At 40.9% G+C, this 23724-nt stretch overlaps 1 protein-coding gene and 1 long non-coding RNA gene across 3 annotated transcripts; one reads left to right on the top strand and one right to left on the bottom strand.

Annotated features, from left to right (window-relative positions):
• Nucleotides 1–2671: 2671 nt before the first annotated feature.
• Nucleotides 2672–4272, bottom strand: LOC133568988 (uncharacterized). Its single transcript, XR_009809722.1, has 2 exons — nucleotides 4204–4272; nucleotides 2672–3715 (listed from the first exon to the last, which is right to left on the bottom strand). It is a non-coding gene; the product is annotated as an uncharacterized LOC133568988 (long non-coding RNA).
• A 14729-nt stretch (nucleotides 4273–19001) lies between these two features.
• On the top strand, nucleotides 19002–23026 carry LOC133568875 (glucagon family neuropeptides-like). Of its 2 annotated transcripts, XM_061921061.1 has the most exons (5): nucleotides 19002–19271; nucleotides 19473–19577; nucleotides 20024–20155; nucleotides 20370–20474; nucleotides 20825–23026. In XM_061921061.1, the coding sequence occupies exons 2-5, from the start codon at nucleotides 19474–19476 to the stop codon at nucleotides 21006–21008; spliced, it is 525 nt and encodes a 174-aa protein (XP_061777045.1). In that variant the 5' UTR covers nucleotides 19002–19271; nucleotide 19473; the 3' UTR covers nucleotides 21009–23026. The 2 variants fall into 2 exon arrangements, with proteins under 2 accessions (XP_061777045.1, XP_061777046.1); XM_061921062.1 differs by lacking the exon at nucleotides 20370–20474 and having other exon boundaries at nucleotides 20825–22497.
• The last annotated feature ends 698 nt before the right edge of the window (nucleotides 23027–23724 follow it).

Below are 23724 nucleotides of genomic sequence, written 5' to 3'. Positions count from 1 at the left end.
TTTTTTTTTTTACTGTTTACTTTGAACACAATGGTCTCGAGATTAACTTCAGATACATCCGTCAATTATAAGTGTTTTTTGTTTGTTCGTTTTAGGCCATTCTTTAAAAAAACAGCTCAGTTTTTTATATAGCAAACACAAAACATGCAACATTTGCCCCCAAAAATATCTCAAAATGGAATGTTCAATGTGACGTAATTGGAGCGTTTTTTTTTTTTTTTAAAGAAAGAAACAGCCTGCATGGCAGCTTTGTGTTATTAGAGTCAACATTGCAACATGTTCTTGTTACATTTCACCTGTTTGCTCATTTATACCACTTTTTATGTTTTTAATTTTTTTCCATAGTGTTTTTAAAATGTGCCGTGGGGCCGTTAAAAATGACCTGCGGGCTGCAAATGGCCCCAGGGCCACACTTTGGACATCCCTGCTCTATGGGGACGGTTGTTTTGTATGGCAGAGAAAAATATGAAAAATTATGAAATGACGTACATTTTAAGTGCATGTTTAAAAAAATATGGGAATTATCAACAAAGAAAATAATTTATAAGTGTGACAGTTTTTATGCTAAGTGTCATTTCAATTAAATCTGGGGTGTTTTGCTGACCCATAATGATTTATTTATTTTTTTAAATTTTTCTAAACCTTTATCCATAATATGCAACACTTACGTATATGCAAAGAAATATTAATAATCAAAACAAGTACAAAAACAGTACAAAACATAAAGCAACCAAAATAGAATGCAGTATATATATATATATATATATATATATATATATATATATATATATATATATATATATATATATATATATATATATATATATATATGTGGGTGAAAGAAAAAAATATATATATACATATATTTTATATATTTTTTTCCCACACATACATATACATATATTTTCCCCATACACACATATACATATATAAAAAAAAAATTTGCCCCCCCCACACATACATATATATTTTTTCCCCGTACATACATATACACATATATATATATATATATATATATATATATATACATATATGTGTGTGTGTAAAACAAAGTGTAAAGCCATAGGCTCACACAAGTTCCGTAAATAATCCAAATTTAAACTCTTTGGATGTTAAAAGGTAGAAAGTAATTAAAGTTCTAACTCTTTTTTTAAAGGCACAAAAAAAACAGGTCGGGTATTGAGAAACTTACATTTATGATTACAAAACTTAGCCAATAGTATAATGAGGTGCTGATCCATAGTATCCTAAATCCACTGTGCAGAAATCGACATAGTTATCTCAATATACACATAAATGAATGGGACCCAGGCCTAGACTAAGGTATTGAGAATGAGAACCAATCAGTCGTGGATTGGTCTTCCAACATGACAATCACCCAAAACATGTGGCCAAAGCAACAAAAGGAGTGCCTATAGTCGACATACCTTTATGGTAGAACACACACTTGCAAAACGTCCGGTTGCAAAGTGACAACCTTTTCCACTAAACCAATACATTAGTATTATTTAACCTTAGCTGTTATCTAAGTCTTTGTGCTTCAAGTGTCAAAGCAAATAGTAAATTAATTCATTTAATTTTCAGAACACGTCGAGGGCCACTAAAAATGTCCCTGTGTGCCCCGAGGCAAACTTTGACACAACTTATATATAGGACCACACTTGCAAAGAAGGAAGCTATGGGCCTCTTATTTGTCATTTAAAACAAATATCTCATAAAAAGGAATGAATGCGTTGTTTGAAAATATTTTTTTGGATCGATTGGTCGGGCGATAAATGGGTGTGACAAGACGTAGGCCAATTGATATGCAGGACATTAGGTTGGCCGTTTGGTGTGTCTGTAGGTCGATCGATAGGTTGGTCGGTCAATAGGTCAGTCGGTGGGAGGGACGATAGGTCAAACAATGAGTTGCTCAGTAGATCGATCTGTAGTAGGCTGATTGATAGGCCAATCGGTCATTAGGTCGGTCGGTCAGTTGTTCGGTAGGTTGGACGATAGGTTCTGACAATTAGTGTGACGATAGATCAGTTGGTCTGTAAGTTAATCAGGTAATAGTTCGATCAATAGGTAGGTCGGTCAGTAAGACAATAGGTGTGACGATAGGTCAGTTGGTCTGTAAGTTAATCAGGTAATAGTTCGATCAATAGGTAGGTCGGTCAGTAAGACAATAGGTGGGACAATAGGTCAGTTGGTCTGTAAGTTAATCAGGTAATAGTTTGATCAATAGGTAGGTCGGTCAGTAAAACAATAGGTGGGATGATAGGTCAATCAGTCGGTCAGTCAGTAGGTAGGTCGGACGATAAATAGTCTGTTGTTACAGTAGGTCCCTAGGTTGGTCTGACTATGACTCGGTACAAAATATATAATAGTTTAACAAAATGAATAATTTTATAGAAATGCACTTTGTTTGAGGGGAAATTTTGAGAGACGCACGATCTGTCTGTCCGTCTATCTATCTATCCATCTGTCATTCCTTTCGAGTCCACAAGATGGCATTGTGTCCTCACTCTATGCGTGTGTGTGGTCCCTATCGTCAGGGGCGTAAGAACAGGTTCAATATTGGGGCGGACACACACACACACACACACACACACACACACACACACACACACACACACACACACACACACACACACACACACACAAAATATTGAAATGATGAAATAATTAATCATTTAAATGTATCTTTAAAAAATCAGCTGTTCTTTTTTATTATAATCATTAATGTGATTTGGAAATAACCCCTTACATGCAGATCCATCGGTCACTACCTTCTCTTCCTTGACTTTATTAGTAATTGTCATGTTAAAATAAAAGTGCTGGTTTAAAAAGTAATAACAGACTAATAAATATTTCACTCATTCATAACTTCACCTTCGTCCAATCTCTGTACAACCAAAGCGAGAGTTGTGTCCGGGTGCTTGGATGTAAGTCGGATCCGTTTCCAGTGGGGGTTGGTTTCCGCAAAGGCTGCGATCTGTCACATATCCTGTTTGTGATTTTCACGGACAGGATTTCTCTGCAGAGTCGTGACTATAGCGGAGAGAGTCCACGTCTCGGGGGGGCTAAAGGTTGCGTCACTGCTGTTTGCAGATGATGTGGTCCCGATGGCACCTTCGGTTCGTGACCTTCAGCTCTCACTGGATCGCTTCGCAGCCGAGTGTTCAGCGGCTGGAATGAGGGTCGGCATCTCCAAATCTGAGGCCAGGGTTTTCAGCAGGAAACCAGTCCAGGTAGAGGACGAGACTCTGTCCCAGGTGGAGGAGTTAAAGTATCTCGGGGTAGGAAATCAGCCGGAGATTCGGAGCAGCTAGGGCAGTATTGCAGTCTCTCTGCCGCACTGTTGTGACCAAACGAGAGCTGAGCCAGAAGGCAAAGCTCTCGGTCTACCGAGCTATCGATATTCCTACTCTCACCTATGGTCATTTCATGACCATAGGTGGGATTACAAGCGGCCGAAATGAGTTTCCTCAGAAGGGTGGCTGGCATCTCCCTTAGAGATAGGGCGAGACGTTCAGTCATCCAAGAGAGACTCAGGAGTAGAGCCGCTGCTCCTTCGCTTGGAAAGGAGCCAGCTTAGGTGGTTCGGGCATCTCGTGCGGATGCCGAAGGAGGTCCTCGTTGCACGTCCCACTGGGAGGAGACCCCGCGGCAGGCCAAGGACCAGGTGGGGGGATTACATCTCCTCTCTGGCCTGGGAACGCTTCAGGGTACCCTAGGAGGAAGTTGAGTTGTTAATGTTGATCTGGAGAGGGAAGTCTGGGGGTCTCTGCTGGAGCCGTTGTCCCCGCCACCCGATTCCGGATAAGCGGTGGAAGATGGATGGATGGATGGATGACTTCCCCTTCAGTCTCTCCACCTTTCATTACTTTACCTGCCTCACTAATCTATGTACTATCATTCTACTGTGAGACATAATTGCACATCATATCTGATATCATTGTAGACATGTTGACAAATGGTGGAGTGTAATTAAGTGATGTTAGTGTTGCTGTTTCATTCTTTCTTTGCTATCTGGAAGGAGATGACAGAACATTTTAGCTAGTCTTGTTGTTACTTGGGAACACTGACGAGGTTAGCAATTAAATAATAAACAAGTCACCGTGCCTTAAGTAAGACGACGTAACTCGAAATACATGGTTTCTAAATATAAATACAAGACGTTAAAAACAATCAATATTCACGATAATGTTCTTAACAGACCGTTAGCTTGCTAGTGTTGTCTCTCTCTCTTCCTCTCTCTCTCTCTCTTTCCCGCCCCCACAATCGGAGCTGTCGGAGGAAGTCACATGACGCTGTGTTGCACTTTCAAAATAAAAGCGCGTTAACTTCCGCGGTATATTTTTGGATTGGGAGGAATGCGTTTTTCTTAGGCCCCTGTTTTTGTCGTGTCATGCGTCAAAGCGCGCTTCGAAATGCCGTGCACTGCAAAACATTGCTCATTGTAGCCATTATTACTGGCTTCTTCATTTTAATAAAAATACAAATTTAAAAAATCAACAGAAATTTTGTTTAATTTTATTTTGTATTTTTTTGCAGGTGAAAGTGTTTCATACATTGTGCTCCTGAGATAATGTTGTTGATCAACTTGAATTCATTATTTATTGAGTTTATTAATTACATTTTTTAGTATGAAATGGTTTAAGTCAGGGGTCGGCAACCCAAAAATACAAAAACAAATCTGTCTGGAGCCACAAAAAATTCAAAGCCATATTACATACAGTCAGTGTGTTATGAGATATGCATTGAAATAAGAGGACTTAAAGGAAACTTGAATATTTGAAAGACTAGATCTTCATTTGTTTAAATAAATTCATTTATTTTTTTACTTTGTGGGTTCTTCCGAGGATGTTGTAGTCGTAATGATTTGTGCAGTCCTTTGAGACATTTGTGATTTGGGGCTATATAAATAAACATTGATTGATTGATTGATTGATTGATTGATTGATACTTTGCTTCTTATAACTTTCAGAAAGACAATTTTAGAGAAAAAATACAACCTTAAAAATGATTTTAGGATTTTTAAACACATATACCTTTTTACCTTTTAAATTCCTTCCTCTTATTTCCTGACAATTTAAATCAATGTTCAAGTAATTAATTTTTTTATTGTAAAGAATAATAAATACATTTTAATTCGATTTTGCATTTTAGCGTCTGTTTTTCCGACGAAGAATATTTGTGAAATATTTCTTCAAACTTATTATGATTAAAATTCCAAAGAATTATTCTCTAAAATCTGTAAAAAATCCAATTTAAATCTTATTTCAAAGTCTTTTGAATTTCTTAAAAAAAAATTTGTTCTGGAAATTTTAGAAGAAATAATGATTTGTCTTTGTTAGAAATATAGCTTGGTCCAATTTGTTATATATTCTAACAAAGTGCAGATTGGATTTTAACTTATTTAAAACATGTCATCAAAATTGTAAAAATAATCTTAATCAAGAAAAATTACTAATGATGTTCCATAAATTATTTTTAAATTTTTTTCAAAAAAAATCAAATTAGCTAGTTTTTCTCTTCATTTTTTTTGGTTGAATTTTGAATTTTAAAGAGTCGAAATTGAAGATAAACAATATTTGAAAATTACATTTTCATTATTTTTCGTGTTTTCTCGTATTTTAAATTGTTCAATTAAGTGTTTTTTTTTCATCATTTATTCCCTACAAAAAACTTTCCGTAAAAGGAAAAAAAATGTACGACGGAATGACAGACAGAAATACCCATTTTTTATTTATATATATAGATGTATTTATTTAAGGTAAATTGAGCAAATTGGCTATTTCTGGCAATTTATTTAAGTGTGTATCAAACTGGTAGCCCTTGGCATTAATCAGTACCCAAGAAGTAGCTCTTGGTTTCAAAAAGGTTGGTGACCCCTGATGTAAACAAACCACGGTGAGTTCAAAGACCGCCAAAATTAGTAGGACAAAACGGCGCTCACCAAATACTCGAATCAGTGAAGTATGTTTAATATAAACTGTGTGCTCTATGACAATTAGGGAGGTTTGTGTCATGTTTGTCCTCCTACAGCAGGGGTGTCAAACTCAAATACAGAGTGGGCCAAAATTTAAAAGCGAACAAAGCCGTGGGCCGAGGTTGAACAAATTAACCTTTTAATAGGGACCCAAACCAGTTTTACATTGAATATTAAACAAGCAAGGCTTATATAACTTTGTAGTGACATGCACAATCGAGTTTCAAATAATAATAATAATCAAAAAATATCAATGGCGTATCAAAATTTAAATAAATGGCGTATCAAAATTTAAATAAATTAAATTAAATTTAAAATTTAATTTAGTTCTGCAAGGGATTCTGGGCATTTGTTCTGTTGTGTTTATGCTGTGTTACGGTGTGGATGTTCTACCGAAATGTGTTTGTCATTCTTGTTTGGTGTGGGTTCACAGTGTGGCGCATATTTGTAACAGTGTTAAAGTTGTTCATACGGCCACCCTCAGTGTGACCTGTATGGCTGTTGACCAAGTGTGCATTGCATTCACTTGAGTGAGTGTATAAGCCGCATATATTATGTGACGCTGTTTGTATGGAGGAAAAGTGGACGTGGCGACAGGTTGTAGAGAACGCCAAAGGCAATGCCTTTAAGGCCCACCCCCAATATTGTTGTCCGGGATGAAATTTGGGAGGGGCACTGTACTTTGGGAGTCTTCCGGGAAAATCGGGAGTATTAGCGGTGAATGTGGTGTTACAGCGGCGGGCCAGTTCTAATGTTACTTTTGAGATTGTTTCAAGGGCCAAATTAAATTATACGGCGGGCCAGAGTTTGACACCCATGTCCTACAGAAACCATATTAAAACGAAACATATGTTTTTCCCCCTCATCTTTTTCCATTTTTCATACATTTTTGAAAAAGCTCCAGAGAGCCACTAGGGCGGCGCTAAAGAGCCACGGGTTGGTGACCCCCGGTTTAAGTCAATCAAAAAAAGGATACTTTTTTTTTTTTCATCAACTTGATGGGGTCCATCCATCCATCCCTCCATTTTCTACCGCTTATTCCCTTTTGGGGTCGCGGGGGGGCGCTGGCGCCTATCTCAGCTACAATCGGGCGGAAGGCGGGGTACACCCTGGACAAGTCACCACCTCATCGCAGGGCCTTGATGGGGTCACAGACTAAAAACCTATGTTAATAAAGTTATTGTTAAATTTATGTTGTTTTCTTTCTTTAATGTTAATAAGGATACAACGGAAAAGGGTGGAGTGCCATCTCCGGGTTGGGGAGGAGACCCTGCCCCAAGTGGAGGAGTTCAAGTACCTAGGAGTCTTGTTCACGAGTGCGGGAAGAGTGGATGGTGATATCGACAGGCGGATCGGTGCGGCGTCTTCAGTAATGCGGACGTTGTATCGATCCGTTGTGGTGAAGAAGGAGCTGAGCCGGAAGGCAAAGCTCTCAATTTACCGGTCAATCTACGTTCCCATCCTCACCTATGGTCATGAGCTTTGGGTCATGACCGGAAGGATAAGATCACAAGTTTCCTCCGCCGGGAGGCGGGTCTCTCCCTTAGAGATAGGGTGAGAAGCTCTGCCATCCGGGAGGAACTCAAAGTAAAGCCGCTGCTCCTCCACATGGAGAGGAGCCAGATGAGGTGGTTCGGGCATCTGGTCAGGATGCCACCCGAACGCCTCCCTAGGGAGGTGTTTAGGGCACGTCCGACCGGTAGGAGGCCACGGGGAAGACCCAGGACACGTTGGGAAGACTATGTCTCCCGGCTGGCCTGGGAACGCCTCGGGATCCCCCGGGAAGAGCTAGACGAAGTGGCTGGGGAGAGGGAAGTCTGGGTTTCCCTGCTTAGGCTGCTGCCCCCGCGACCCGACCTCGGATAAGCGGAAGATGATGGATGGATGATGGATGGAGGATACAATGTTACGCAGAGGTGTACTTATTATACAATTTATTGAGATGGCGAGGCGCAAACATTTTTTTTCTTCTCATGGGGGTTGGGGGTGGGGTGGTAAGGGAAAATAATGGAGAAGCACCGCCTGAAGGAAACATGTATCCAAGCAAACAAGTTGGAGTGGTGTAAAGGGGGTGTGGACGTCAGGCCCCTCTGCGCCGCTGACTGGCTACCTTCGTCATATTGCGTCAGAGTAAACACGGTGGTGATAATGTGGTGGTGAAGGGGGGGGGGGGGGGGGTGCTCTGCAACGTGCGGTTGTTTGAGTCTCAGGTGTGATTCAGTGAGGCAAGCCGAGGTATGGATTGGTGGTGTAGGCCGGCGAACGTGTGTGTGTACCATAGGGGCCGGGTCAAAGTCATCCGAGCCTGATTGGATGAATCACACAACTTGGACAAACGAGTTTCTTTTAAGAGTCACTCTGCGTCATACCATCGCTCCAATCTCATTAGTCGGCGGATGGAAGGATGGCTGGATGGATGGATGGATGGATGAATGGATGAATGGACGCTCGGCCTCCATCAAGCCCTCCTAACCCTTTGCCTCGTGCTCTACTGGATGAGGCATCCGGCGGAGGGGCGATTATCGGGAAAAAATGAGGGGAAAAGTGACCGTAAATCTCATAAATAAGAGAGCATTGTCTCCCGGAGGAGGTCTTTGGTTTTGGGTGCAGGCTATAAGTACCTCACGCAGCCTGGGACTTCCTATTGTGAGCCTAATTGGACTTACTGGTGATGGTAATGACATTGTGTGCTTGGTGATTACATTATATCAAAAACATTTAAATGTTTACTCTTTGTTGCAATCGTGTACAAACCCCGTTTCCATATGAGTTGACAAATTGTGTTAGATGTAAATATAAACGGAATACAATGATTTGCAAATCATTTTCAACCCATATTCAATTGAATGCACTTCAAAGACAACATATTTCATGTTCAAACTCAAGATCTTTATTTTTTTTTGCAAATAATAATTAACTTAAAATTTCATGGCTGCAACACGTGCCAAAGTAGTTGGGAAAGGGCATGTTCACCACTGTGTTACATCACCTTTTCTTTTAACAACACTCAATAAACATTTGGGAACTGAGGAAACTAATTGTTGAAGCTTTGAAAGTGGAATTCTTTCCCATTCTTGTTTTATGTAGAGCTTCAGTCCTTCAACAGTCCGGAGTCTCCGCTGTCGTATTTTATGCTTCATAATGCGCCACACATTTTCCATGGGAGACAGGTCTGGACTGCAGGCGGGCCAGGAAAGTACCCGCACTCTTTTTTTTACGAAGCCACGCTGTTGTAACACGTGCTGAATGTGGCTTGGCGCTGTCTTGCTGAAATAAGCAGGGGCGTCCATGAAAAAGACGGCGCTTAGATGGCAGCATATGTTGTTCCAAAACCTGTATGTACCTTTCAGCATTAATGGTGCCTTCACAGATGTGTAAGTTACCCATGCCTTGGGCACTAATGCACCCCCATACCATCACACATGTGTAAGTTACCCATGTCTTGGGCACTAATGCACCCCCATACCATCACACATGTGTAAGTTACCCATGTCTTGGGCACTAATACACCCCCATACCATCACACATGTGTAAGTTACCCATGTCTTGGGCACTAATACACCCCCATACCATCACAGATGCTGCCTTTTGAACTTTGCGTCGATAACAGTCTGGATGGTTCGCTTCCCCTTTGGTCCGGATGACACGATGTCGAATATTTCCACAAATAAATTTGAAATGTGGACTCGTCAGACCACAGAACACTTTTCCACTTTGCATCAGTCCATCTTAGATGATCTCGGGCCAAGAGAAGCCGACGGCGTTTCTGGATGTTGTTGATAAATGGCTTTCGCTTTGCATAGTAGAGTTTTAACTTGCACTTATAAATGTAACGACAAACTGTATTTTGTGACAGTGGTTTTCTGAAGTGTTCATGAGCCCACGTGGTGATATCCTTTAGAGATTGATGTCAGTTTTTGATACAGTGCCGCCTGAGGGATGGAAGGTCACGGTCATTCAATGTTGGTTTCCGGCCATGCCGCTTACATGGAGTGATTTCTCCAGATTCGCTGAACCTTTTGATGATATTATGGAGCGTAGATGTTGAAATCCCTAAATTTCTTGCAATGTCACTTTGAGAAAGGTTGTTCTTAAACTGTTTGACTATTTGCTCACACAGTTGTGGACAAAGGGGTGTACCTCACCCCATCCTTTCTTGTGAAAGACTGAGCATTTTTTGGAAAGCTGTTTTTATAGCCAATCATGGCACCCACCTGTTCCCAATTAGCCTGCACACCTGTGGGATGTTCCAAATAAGTGTTTGATGAGCATTCCTCAACTTTATCAGTATTTATTGCCACCTTTCCCAACTTCTTCGTCACATGTTGCTGGCATCAAATTCTAAAGTTAATGATTATTTGCAAAAAAAAAAATTTTAATCAGTTTGAACATCAAATATGTTGTCTTTGTCGCATATTCAACTGAATATGGCTTGAAAATTATTTGCAAATCATTGTATTCCTTAATATAACAATTAAGGTTTTTTCAGTTGTTTTGAAACCTAAGAGTAAAAAGTTATTTGAATAAATGCTCAGTTTCTTCTTCTCTTCAGGGTCAAGATTGAGCTGGACCCTACCTCAGCTTATACTTATCCACAAATAAAAGGTGTCAAATTTTGTCAAATATGGACCTGGTCAAGGCTAATGAAAGGGACCATTTTGGGAACTAAGGGTAGAAGTTGTTACTTAAAGTCCTACTGAAAGCCACTACTAGCGACCACGCAGTCTGATAGTTTATATATCAATGATGAAATATTAACATTGCAACACATGCCAATACGGCCTTTTTAGTTTACTAAATTCCATCCATCCATCCATCATCTTCCACTTATTTGAGGTCGGGTCGCGGGGGCAGCAGCCCAAGCAGGGAAGCCCAGACTTCCCTCTCTCCAGTCACTTCGTCTAGCTCTTCCCGGGGGATCCCGAGGCGTTCCCAGGCCAGCCGGGAGACATAAAATTGCAATTTTAAATTTTGCGTGAAGTATCCTGTTGAAAACGTCGGTATGATGACACGTATGATGACGCTGTGCGCGTGAAGTCTCGGGTTGTAGCGGACATTTTTTTCCTGCCCGATCCAAGCTATAAGTAGTCTGCTTTAATCGCATAATAACACAGTATTCTGGACATATGTGTTGCTGAATCTTTTTACAATTTGTTCAAATAATAATGGAGACGTCAAAGAAAAAAGATGTAGGTGGGAAGCAGTGTATTGCGGCCGCCTTTAGCAACACAAACACAGCCGGTGTTTCATTGTTTACATTCCCGAAGGTGAAGCTTTACTAAGGAACAGAGCGGTCGAACGGCAGGTTTCGGTGAGAAAAGTGTGGTAATAAGTCGTCTCTTACCGTAGACATGAGCGGAGCTTGCGTCCTCCTGCAGCTGCGGACTCTCTTGCCTCCTCCCACCGGAGACACTAATGGTCACCACACCCGTGGCCACACCTTTCGGACTTTCAGGTACCATATAATCTCACTAAAACACTAGTAACTCAATAAGCAGATAAGGGATTTTCCAGAATTATCCTAGTAAATGTGTCTAATGACATCTGAATCGCTCCCACTGCCCTCGCCTTTTTTTTCTTTCTAGCTCTTCACTCTCACTTTCCTCATCCACAAATCTTTCATCCTCGCTCAAATTAATGGGGGAAATCGTTGCTTTCTCGTTCCGAATCGCTCTCGGTGCTGGTGGTCATGATTGTAAACAATGTTCAGATGTGAGGAGCTCCACAACCCGTGACGTCAGGCGCACATCGTCTGCTACTTCCGGTACAGGCAAGGCTTTTTTATTAGCAACCAAAAGTTGCGAAATTTATCGTGGATGTTCTCTACTAAATCCTTTCAGCAAAAATATGGCAATATCGCGAAATGATCAAGTATGACACATAGAATGGAGCTGCTATCCCCGTTTAAATAAGAACATCTCATTTCAGTAGGCTTTTAAGTGGCCTATTTTTCTTTTTTTAATTCCAATTCTCTGCTGCGCAACAAAGTCTGCTTGTAAGTATGTGACGCATCTCCATTTTCTACCCTGTGGCGTGATTGTGTTGCATTATTAGCACATATTTGTACCTGCTTTTATTGCTGTCAAGTTGTTACGGGAACAATTGTGGTAAATGAAACCCAGCGTAGTCGAAATCATTTTTTTTTTTTTAATTTAATATTTTCATAGCTAGAGCATTAAAACCTTTCTAAGTATGTTTCTTTTTACGATATGCTAATTAACTTGAAATAACACCCACATAAGTCACATTTACACTCCTTCAATACAATAAATAAGATATACTGTTCTGACTCTAGGAGCCCTAGTCTCGTCTGGTGGCCAATACCTTAGTATTCATTTATTAATTACAACAAATAAGATGTAGAATATGCTTAAAAATAAAATACAAATAAATATTTGCAATACAGTGAAGCCATGTCATACTTGCCAACCCTCCCGGAAACTCCTGAAATTCAACGCCTCTCCCGAAAACCAAATTTTCTCCCAAAAATCTCCCGAAATTCAGGCGGAGCTGGAGGCCACGCCCTCTCCAGCTCCATGCGGACCTGAGTGAGGACAGCCTATTTTCATGTCCGCTTTCCCACAATATAAACAGTGTGTCTGCCCAATGACGTTATAACTGTAGAATGATCGAGGGCGAGTTCTTGGTTTCTTATGTGGGTTTATTGTTAGGCAGTTTCATTAACGTCCTCCCAGCACGGTAGTAACACACAACAACAGCAGTCATGTTTTCGTCTACCGTAAAGCAGTTCGTCTGCCGTAAACAGGAATGTCGTGACACTCTTAAACAGGACAATACTGCCATCTACTGTACATGCATATGTGACAATAACATCTATGGCTTTTAGAGAGTGCAGTGCACAACTGCGCACACAACAAGGAGACGAAGAAGAACAACGAGGAACATACAGCCATGGTGACACCGACGACGAGTAAGAATAAGAAATACGCTTGTACGTTCCAAGCTGCAGCTGTGATTGGACCTGGATAGCCTCCGGGAAGAAGAAGTGGACTACCAAGTGCTTGGCAGTGAAGATCTTAATCAGGAAGCAAAGATTGACCGGTTTTGGGCCGTGCTAGGGAGAGATGGAAGATTCCAGACTCTAGTGCATTTGATGAAAGTACTTTTGTGCTTGCCACACAGCAATGTATCATCAGAGAGGGTGTTCAGCATGGTTAGAAAAATAGTGACAGGGAATAGAACAAGGATGGACAATTCAACCCTTAACTCGACAATGAGTAGATGAGTGTTATGTGTGTCTATATGTGTGAATAAATGAACACTGAAATTCAAGTATTTCTCTTATTTATATATATATATATATATATATATATATATATATATATATATATATATATATATATCTAGAATTTTGGGGTCGCTGGCGCCTATCTCAGCTGCATATATATATATATGTATATATATATAAGAAATACTTGACTTGGTGAATTCTAGCTGTAAATATACTCCCCCCCTCTAAACCACGCCCCCAACCACGCCCCCGCCCCACCCCCAACCACGGCCTCAAGGTTGGCAAGTATGAGCCATGTACATTTAAAGAGCAATGTGGCGAGGGATGAGTGTACTCCAAATCTTACACATTAGTAGTTGTATGGTAAAATACCGGCAGTTCAGTCGCCAGAATTTCATATACCGCAAAAAAAAATGTGGCACTGTTTTTTTATATTCACAGTAGGCTTGTACGGTATCCCGTTATTAGTACACTACCGTGATACTAATGAATCATATTCAGTACTATACCGTTTCTGAAAATGTAACGTAGTAAATTTTGTTATAATAAAGGCAATAATGCCATTTTTTGTGATCCCCTTTATTTAAAAAAGTACAGAAAAGTATTTAAATAATTTTGGTACCAAAATATTGGTATTGGGACAACACTAATTCACAGTAATGCACCGTATGTACCAACCATGGCTTTGATTTTTAGGGTAACTGTACTGATCCGCGGCTCGGATCATGTAATTTTCTGGTTTTGGTTCTGTTTTGTATCTCATCTTGTTATTTGACACCCTTAGTTCCTGGTGGGACTTCTTGTTTTGTTCCGTTGCCGTAGTTTCATATTAGTGTCACCTGCATCTTGTTTTTCACACGCACCTGCTCTATGATCATTCCCTCTATTTAAGCCTGCCCTTTTTGTTCCTTCGGTGTCGCAGTCTAAATTGGTGTTTCAGGTGATGTCTCTATCCCTCATTGTGGTAAAGACTATTTTTGATACTTGTTAGCTTCCACGCTATTTGTTTGTTTATTTCCCTAGCTCACATGCTAGCGTATTTTGTTCTTTCTAGCTCACATGCTAGTTCTTTTGATTTGTCTGTAGTGCCTTTTTGCAAGTATTTCTGTTCTTAGTTTGTCCATCCATCCATTTCTACCGTTTATTCCCTTTTGGGGTCGCGGGGGGCGCTGATGCCTATCTCAGCTACAATCGGGCGGAAGGCGGAGTACACCCTGGACAAGTCGCCACCTCATCGCAGGGCCAACACAGATAGACAGACAACATTCACACTCACATTCACACACTAGGGACCATTTAGTGTTCTTAGTTTGTTTTGTAGTTAAATAAATGATCATTTTTACCTTCACGCTGTGTCCATTCCGCCTGCATCCACCAGAGAACAAAACCACACCACCATGGCAGCCAAGCATCACAGTAACAAACCTGCAGCTCATTTTTTTCTCTAATCAATCAATCAATCAATCAATCAATCAATCAATCAATCAATCAATCAATCAATCAATCAATTTTTACGTATATAGCCCTGAATCTATGCACTGTAAACTGATTGTTGTTTTTGACAGAAACATTTTGGCGACTGAGCTGGCAGTTTGTCAAAGTAAAATCCAAGGTTGTTGTTTTCACGGTGCATTACTGTAAATCAGGGGTTTCAAACGTAAAGGCCCGTGGGCCGGATCAGACCCACGAACAGGTTTTATCCGGCCCGCGGGACGAGTTTGCTAAGTACAAAAATGAGCCGAAATTTTTGAATGAAAGAAACTTCTGTTTTAAATGTGTCCACTAGATGTCACAATAGCAATTATTTGTATCTTTTGATTATGCTACCTACGATTAAAAAAAAAAATACTAAAAAAACATTATGTTCATGCACCCGTCGAGGAAAATGATCAAACTACATAAATAACATCCTGTAATTTGATTTTGATATTATTTTTTGAACTGGATAGATTGAAAATGAACAGCAAGGAGTTGACTGATGAACACGATCACATCATTTATTCAGAAAGTATAAATAAGGACTTAGACTTGGAGAAGGCATTGGACCGTGTCTCTCGGGAAGTCCTGTGGGGAGTGCTCAGAGAGTATGGGGTATCGGACTGTCTGATTGTGGCGGTCCACTCCCTGTACGATCAGTGCCAGAGCTTGGTCCACATTGCTGGCAGTAAGTCGGTCCCGTTTCCCATTCTGTTCATAACTTTTATGGACAGAATTTCTAGGCGCAGTCAAGGCGTTGAGGGGTTCCGGTTTGGTAGCCGTGGGATTAGGTCTCTGCTTTTTGCTGATGATGTGGTCCTGATGGCTTCATCTGGCCGGGATCTTCAGCTCTCACTGGATCGGTTCGCAGCCGAGTGTGAAGCGACCGGAATGAGAATCTGCACCTCCAAGTCCGAGTCCATGGTTCTCGCCCGTAAAAGGGTGGAGTGCCATCTCCGGGTTGGGGAGGAGACCCTGCCCCAAGTGGAGGAGTTCAAGTACCTAGGAGTCTTGTTCACGAGTGGGGGAAGAGTGGATCGTGAGATCGACAGGCGGATCGGTGCGGCGTCTTCAGTAATGCGGACGTTGTACCGATCCGTTGTGGTGAAGAAGGAGCTGAGCCGGAAGGCAAAGCTCTCAATTTACCGGTCGATCTACGTTCCCATCCTCACCTATGGTCATGAGCTTTGGGTCATGACCGAAAGGATAAGATCACGGGTACAAGCGGCCCAAATGAGTTTCCGGGTCTCTCCCTTAGAGATAGGGTGAGAAGCTCTGCCATCCGGGAGGAACTCAAAGTAAAGCCGCTGCTCCTCCACATGGAGAGGAGCCAGATGAGGTGGTTCGGGCATCTGGTCAGGATGCCACCTGAACGCCTCCCTAGGGAGGTGTTTAGGGCACGTCCAACCGGTAGGAGGCCACGGGGAAGACCCAGGACACGTTGGGAAGACTATGTCTGGTGTGTTTTTAGTGTTTTCCTGCCGTCTCCTTTGTCTGCACCTGTGCTTTTATTAATTCGTCCTCGGTGAGGGGCGGACCCTGAGGCACACCTAGCTGCTCGCAATTAAGCACACCTGTATTTAGGCTGCTCACTGTCAGCTTGGCCTCGACGGTTATTGTTTCCAGTATGCACCTGCTCCACCTGACCTGGTATGTTTTCGCTTCTTTGTCCTGAATTCCCTAACCTCCATGTGTTTATCTCCTAGTCCCCCTGAGGTAAAAGGATAACTTTTGTTCGACTCTTGCCGTTCTCAGTCGGCCCTGGCCCTTTTTTACAGCAGACAGCTGATGAACCTTTTTGTCCAGATTTCATGGTGTGCGTTTTCTGCCCCATCGCCCTTAGTTATCCCTTTTTGTCAAATACATTTTTTTGTAATTCCACCCTGTCTCCCTTCTCTGCATCCTGGGGTCACCTCCTAGATCAGGTCCTAACAATGTCTTACGGCTGGCCTGGGAACGCCTCGGGATTCCCCGGGAAGAGCTGGACGAAGTGGCTGGGGAAAGGACAGTCTGGGCTTCCCTGCTTAGGCTGCTGCCCCCGTGAAGATTGATGGATGGATGGTATAAATAAGGAGAAATAAAGGAACAATACTATTAACCACAACATGTAATTGTAAACAACCTCAACATTATGATTTGTATTTTTCAGAATGTGCTTGTTCTATTTTTGAACAAAGAAAACAATCTGAAGTTGTCTTTATTTCTAAGTAATCTATACGCCCACTTGGGAGTAGATTTTTCTCTTTCTAAAATGAGTTTGACAACCCTGCTGTAAATGGAACAACGGTACTGTTACAAGTCTTACAGTAAAATCCTGGCGAATGAGTTGACCGTTTTTATTTTATTTACTGTAAAATCAAGATAACGCAACACCTTGTTGATTAATAGGCCTTTGTCTTCATTATAGAGAGAAAGTAGATTTCCAACTGTTCTGCAGGGACCGTAGGCGTAAAAAACCTCAGGCAAGGTCATAAAGGTGCATTTGCTTTAAAATTACGAACAAAGCATCCGATTCAATGTGATGATTCATTATTGGAGGAGTCAAGAGACGGACCATTCTGGGACCTAAATGGTACAAAATGAAGCAGATCATTTGTGCACAGAAACATTCAGCTGACCGAGCTGGCAGTTTGTCAATGTAAAATCTACACCTGTTGTTTGTAACAGTGTGTGGAGAGGCGGAGCCGGCGAACGAACAGCGGGGCAGGGCACGCTGGAGCCCGGCCCAAGATGGCGGCGAGGAGGCAGAGAATGCAACCGAGCGAAGAGGCGGGGCGTGCCGGGAGCGACGCCGCAGTCAAGTGCAGGTGCAAGAATCGCGCACTGGTACACAATTAACATTTCTCCTCACACTGTATAAAAGTGGAGAAGAAGGAGAGAACGAGGCAGAAGGAGAAGGAGAGCCCACAGCAGCGACGGCGTAGCGAAAGCAACAAAGAGCAGACAAGGACGACGACAACAGCGGCTGAAAAGCAACCGAGGAACGAGCAGTGGAAAAGGAGCTGAAAAGTGTCCCGACCGCAGACAAGCTTGTTATTGAAAAATAAACAAGAGTCAAACCTGCTCGATCATGTCCTTCCTTGGTGGTCCTGGGAACCCGCACGGCATGAGACTGTCACACAGTGCATTACTGTAAATGAAACGGTACAGTTACAAGTTCTATGGTTGATTTCTGGCAAATTTTACTGTAAAATCAAGATAACGCAACACCTTGTTGATTCATAGGCCTTTGTCTTCATTATAGAGAGAAAGCAGGTTTCCAGGTGTTCTGCAGGGATTGTAAGCGTAAAAAACCTCAGGCAAGGTCATAAAGGTGCATTTGCTCCAACATTACGAACAAAGCATCCGATTCAATGTGATGATTCATTATTGAAGGAGTCAAAAGACGGACCACTCTGGGACCTAAAGGTTACAAAATGAAGCGTATCATTTGTGCACAGAAACATTCTGCTGACTGATCTGGCATTTTGTCAGTGAAGAATCTACACCTGTTGTTTGTAACAGTGTGTGGAGAGGCGGAGCCGGCGAGGAGGCAGAGAATGCGGCCGAGCGGAGAGACGGGGCGTGCCGGGAGTGACGCCGCAGTCAAGTTATTGAAAAATAAACAGGAGTCAAACCTGCTCGATCATGTCCTTCCTTGATGGTCCTGGGAACCCGCACGGCATGAGACTGTCACACAGTGCATTACTCTAAGTGGATAAACGGTACAGTTACAAGTTCTATGGTTGATTTCTGGCGAATTTTACTGTAAAATCAAGATAACGTAACACCTTGTTGATTCATAGGCCTTTGTCTTCATTATAGAGAGAAAGCAGGTTTCCAGGTGTTCTGCAGGGATTGTAAGCGTAAAAAACCTCAGGCAAGGTCATAAAGGTGCATTTGCTCCAACATTACGAACAAAGCATCCGATTCAATGTGATGATTCATTATTGAAGGAGTCCTATGAGTTACAAAATGCAGCACATCTTATGTGCACATTAGAGTAAATATAGTGTTGCTTTTTTTTTTTTTTTTTTTTAAAAAAGCTCGAAAGTTAGTAAGAAAACTTCCAGAGGCTGAGCTGCAGGGTGGGTGGGGGTCTGACGAATGCAAACATGAGGAAGCAACTGTACCATTATGTTATATTCCAGGAGGAAGGCTTGATGACGTCCATGGTATCCTTAACCTGACTTACTGGAGGGAGGGAAGATGAGGATGATGCTGATGATGCTGAGGAGGAGGAGGAGGAGGAGGAAGAGAGGAGGTGGGGGCCAGGCTTGGCCATACTTAAAGATAAAAATCCAGGGCAGAAAAAAAAAAAGTTTGGAGCAGAAGCACAAAGCTATGTAGAGGAGGAGGAGCAGCTTTAGAAAGACTTTCCTCTTGGACGCAGTGATTCTTTGTGTGGAGGAAGAAGAGAGAGAGAGAGAGAGAGAGAGAGAGAAAAAAGGTGCTTACCGGGGGGAATATTAAAGAAGGAAGGAGACAAGTGAGGAAGATCTCACTCAGTCAGCCAGCAGAGCAGCAGGCAAGGCGAGCCGCGCCCGGACCGCAACCCAGCAGCACGCTCCGCTCCCCGGCTTAGAGGTAGGAGCTCCACCCGCTCAACAAACTTCAATAATCAAATCAAATTATTTCACTAATTGATACCTCATCGTCCCATTCCCTGCATGCCAAAATGTGTCTTTTATTTTTGTTTTTATTTAAACTAAATTATGATTATGATATTTGTGATTACTCCTAAATATGAATTGTGCTTGTTTTTGTTTCTGCTCCCTGACGAACCAGCATGGCCAGTTCGAGCAAAGCCACTTTAATCTTGCTCGTCTACGGGATCTTAATGCACTACGGCGTCCTCTGCACCCCCCTAGGATTAAGTTACCCCAAAATTAGGTAGGTGTCACGCATCATGCAAGAACTAATGCAAGCCTCAGCCAAGCGTGGCGCTGCGTAATTACGCGCAAAACCAAGCGCATGTTCATTAAACATGGCTGTTTTGTTTTTTTTTGGGTGGTGGGTGCTTGGGAGGGGTGCCAGTGGAAATTGCATGGAGGTATCTGTCTGGTGCCCCCCCCCCCCCCTTATTAAAAATGAGAGTGCAATGGATAGGAGGAGGAGGAGGAGGAGGAGGAGGAGGCTGCGTCACAAGGAGAGGAAGATGCTGATATATTTCTTTTTTATTTCTTCACTCTGACTTTTTTGGGGCGTGGTTTTTTTTTTATTTATGTAGGTTTTTTTATTTTTTGCACATATAGGAAAAACGAATGCAATGTTTTTTTTGTTTTTTTGTGGTGGGAGTGGAGAGAAGGTGACATGTGTGTTGTGGCGTCCGTGTGCAGGCTGGACAACGACGCCTTCGAGGACGGCAATTCTTTAGGCGAGCTGGGCTTCGACGGCGACCACCTGGCGATACGCAGCGCCGCGTCCTTGAACGACGACAACTACGCGCTCTATTACCCGCCCGAGAAAAGGTACGCCACAATTTTTTAATTTTTTATTTTTATTTTTATTTAATAAACACGTGCTGCCTGTTCCCTTTCATCTTATTCGTTCCACACTTTAAAATGTGTTAAAAAAAAAAAAGAAAAATCTACATTTTAAGTTGCTCATCCGTCCCTTATTATTAATTTTTTTTTTTTTTCGCGCCACTGACGATGTGTGTGTTTTGGCGTTCTATCACCTCAGAGCAGAAAGGCATGCTGAGGAGGAGTTAGATAGAGCCTTGAGGGAGATCCTGGGTCAGTTAACAACGAGACATTATCTGCATTCTCTGATGACAATTCGTGCAGGGTAAGGGCATCTGTGCGTCATTTTTATATGTTGTTTTTTCTTTCTCCATCATTTGTGCGTCAATGTTGTCCTAAAGGCAGCTTTCTTTTTTTTTACATGCTGAAATATTTATCTGTGATTAATCCATAAATTGATTTTTTTTTCTGTCTCTAGTAAAAAAAAAAACAGAAAAAAAAACTTGCGTCAGAATATAAAATGGCCTAGAAATGAATTATTTATCAGGTTTAAATCATAGAAAAATATTTTTTTAAAAAAGGCAAAGGAATGCATTATTAATACTTTTTTTTTTTTTTTTGGTGCAATTTAAATTTGATGCCATTTTTTTCCCTCCCCCTTGCTATTTTGTGCAGTGAGGATGCCAGCATGGAGGACGAAGTAGAACCTTTATCCAAGAGACATTCAGACGGGATTTTTACCGACAGTTACAGCCGCTACCGGAAGCAGATGGCGGTGCAGAAATACCTGGCAGCAGTTCTGGGACGAAGGTACAGACAGAGAGTCCGGACTAAAGGACGTCGACTCGCCTATTTGTAGTCACGCAGGCTGTGTACACTAAATTATTATTATTATTATTATTATGAGGACCCCATCATTCAGATATAGCTGCAGTGGATTGTGCCTGTGTTCTTTCAACATGTATTTATGTATGAAGTCAAGCCATTAAAATTAATATTTTATTAATAATGTTTTTTTTTTTTTGCCCCCCCCCTTTCCTTTTTTCGTTTATTTTTTTGGGTAAAAAAAAAAGGCACTTGATAATGATAACGCACAGTCACGTTGGACCGATATTTCATTTGTTTCAAGATGGATGGATGTTACAATAACAAAAAAACAAAAACAAAAAAAAATCATAATTGTGCACCTTCAACGTTACGCGCTTGAAAAGAACAATATATATATATATATATCATAAAACTATTAAATAATCATATGCAGAAAAATAAATTGATTAAAAAAAAAAGACAATCAACGTATTGAATGTTACACTTATTTTTGTAAGCTATTTTTTTAAGTGTTGTTGACGAAAACAGGCCCAAAGAAGCGGTGAGCATGCGATATCATTAATGTGTGTGTGTGTGTGTGTGTGTGTGAGTGTGTGTGTGTCATATTTAATGTGTGTGTGCGCGCGCAAGTGTCCTCCAATCATGTTGCTGCACCCTGCAGGGTTTTGGCGCGCCTCTGCTGCTGCTTAATTAAACATATCACACATTGTTATTATTAGTAGTATTGTTTGATTTTTTTTAATTATTATTATGGTTGTTGTTGTTGTTGTTGTTGTCATTGTTATTATTTACCTCTGCCAGGTGCGCCATAGAAGAGCTTGAAGTTTGCGGACGCTAATTAGACGCATGCTGCTTTTGCCGCGCTCCATCCGGCCAGATCACGTGACATTTTGTGCTGGTTCCGACGGGTTGATTATTATTTTTAATGGATGGTATTTTAAGATGTATATATATTTTTTTGTCTTGGTTGTTTCAGACGATTGTCATGTTTGTGCAGAAAATAAGGCGCAAAAGCAGCTTTTTTAAATTTTATTTACTTTTTTTTTTTAATATATATAAAGCGAATGCTTTCATCCTATAGTGTGAATGTCTGATGGGGATGCATGTTTTTTGTTTTTTTGTTTTTTTGGTGTATTGGACCTAAATGTCATGTGTTGATGACGGAGGTGGCTTCTGGCTTTGATGTTTAAAAAAAATAGTGCATAAGAAATGAATGAATGAAAAAAAAAAACCGAATAAAAAGAAATTAAAAAACGAAATCGCCACAAGTGACAGATGGCAATTTTAGTGGCCCTACAATGCTGCAAGTCCATTAGCTTATGAAAGTTCAGTTGGTCTCTAGGGCCCATTGGTGTTAGAATTAGGCGACCTTTTCTTCCTCTCTTCAAGCATGACCAATAATTCATTTACAATATATATATAAATATATATATATATATATATATATATATATATATATATATATATATATATATATATATATATATATATATATATATATGTGTGTATATATATATGTATGTATATATGTATGTATGTATGTATATATATATATATATATATATATATATATATAAATACATATATATATACCAATATATTTATAGAATATATGTCAAAGAAGCAGGCAGTGTGTGTGTGTGTGTGAGTATGTGTGTGTGTGTGTGCATGATTATGGGGTGTTCAGTGTCTGTGAGAGTTGTGCACATAATGACCTATGTTGAAAATTTAAAAGAAAAAACATGTTTTTTGGCTCTATAATAAATATAATAATTTGTATGTGTATTACTATATAGAAGAAGAAGAAAAAAAAGAAGACAATTGGGGTGTAAGATGAAAAAGCCTGTTGTTCTGGGGGGGGAAAAAAGCAGAAAAAAAAAAAGCGCCAAACGCCTTACCTGACGTCATTTTGTTGGATTTTGATCTCATGTGTTTGAAAAAAAGTGAACATTTTAGTACAAAGTGACATCATCGCCTGGGTGTAGGAGGAGGGGGGGATCTTACATGTTGCTCAATGTCCAAAAAGTGTTGTAAGATTTGTATGAATAAATTTTTGTAAACAACATTTTCCTATCAATGTCTAATCTTTGGAACCATTAAGGCGCAAGTGTGTGTGTGTGTGTTTGTGTGTGTGTGAGTGTGCGCCAACCCTCCCGGATTTTCCGGGAGACTCCATGCGGACCTGAGTGAGGACAGCCTGTTTTCACGTCCGCTTTCCCACAATATAAACAGTTATAACTGTAGAATGATCGAGGGCAAGTTCTTGGTTTCTTATATGGGTTTATTGTTAGGCAGTTACATTAACGCGGAAACAACAAACAACAACAGCAGTCACGTTTTCCTCTACCGTAAACAGTAATGTCATGAAACTTTTAAACAGTATAATACTGCCATCTACTGTACATGCATATGTGACAGTAACATCTACGACAGGGGTCTCCAACCTTTTTGAAACCAAGAGCTACTTCTTGGGTAATGCGAAGGGCTACCAGTTTGATGCACACTTCAATAAATTGCCAGAAATAGCCAATTTGCTCAATTTAACTTTAACTCTATGTTATTGTTAATAATTAATGATATTTAATTTTGTGGAAACACTGATCATCGTAATGATTTCTCACAAGAAATAAGTATTTTTGATGTCATGTTTTAAATAGGTTACAATCCAATCTGTACTTTTCTAGCTGTAAATACACTCCTCCCCTCTTAACCACGCCCCCCACCCCCCCACCTCCCTAAGTTGGAGG

This window comes from Nerophis ophidion, linkage group LG14 (assembly GCF_033978795.1).
Source record: "Nerophis ophidion isolate RoL-2023_Sa linkage group LG14, RoL_Noph_v1.0, whole genome shotgun sequence".
Taxonomy (NCBI): domain Eukaryota; kingdom Metazoa; phylum Chordata; class Actinopteri; order Syngnathiformes; family Syngnathidae; genus Nerophis; species Nerophis ophidion.
Note: the sequence above shows the minus strand (reverse complement) of the source record. Positions and strands in the feature narration are given on the sequence as shown.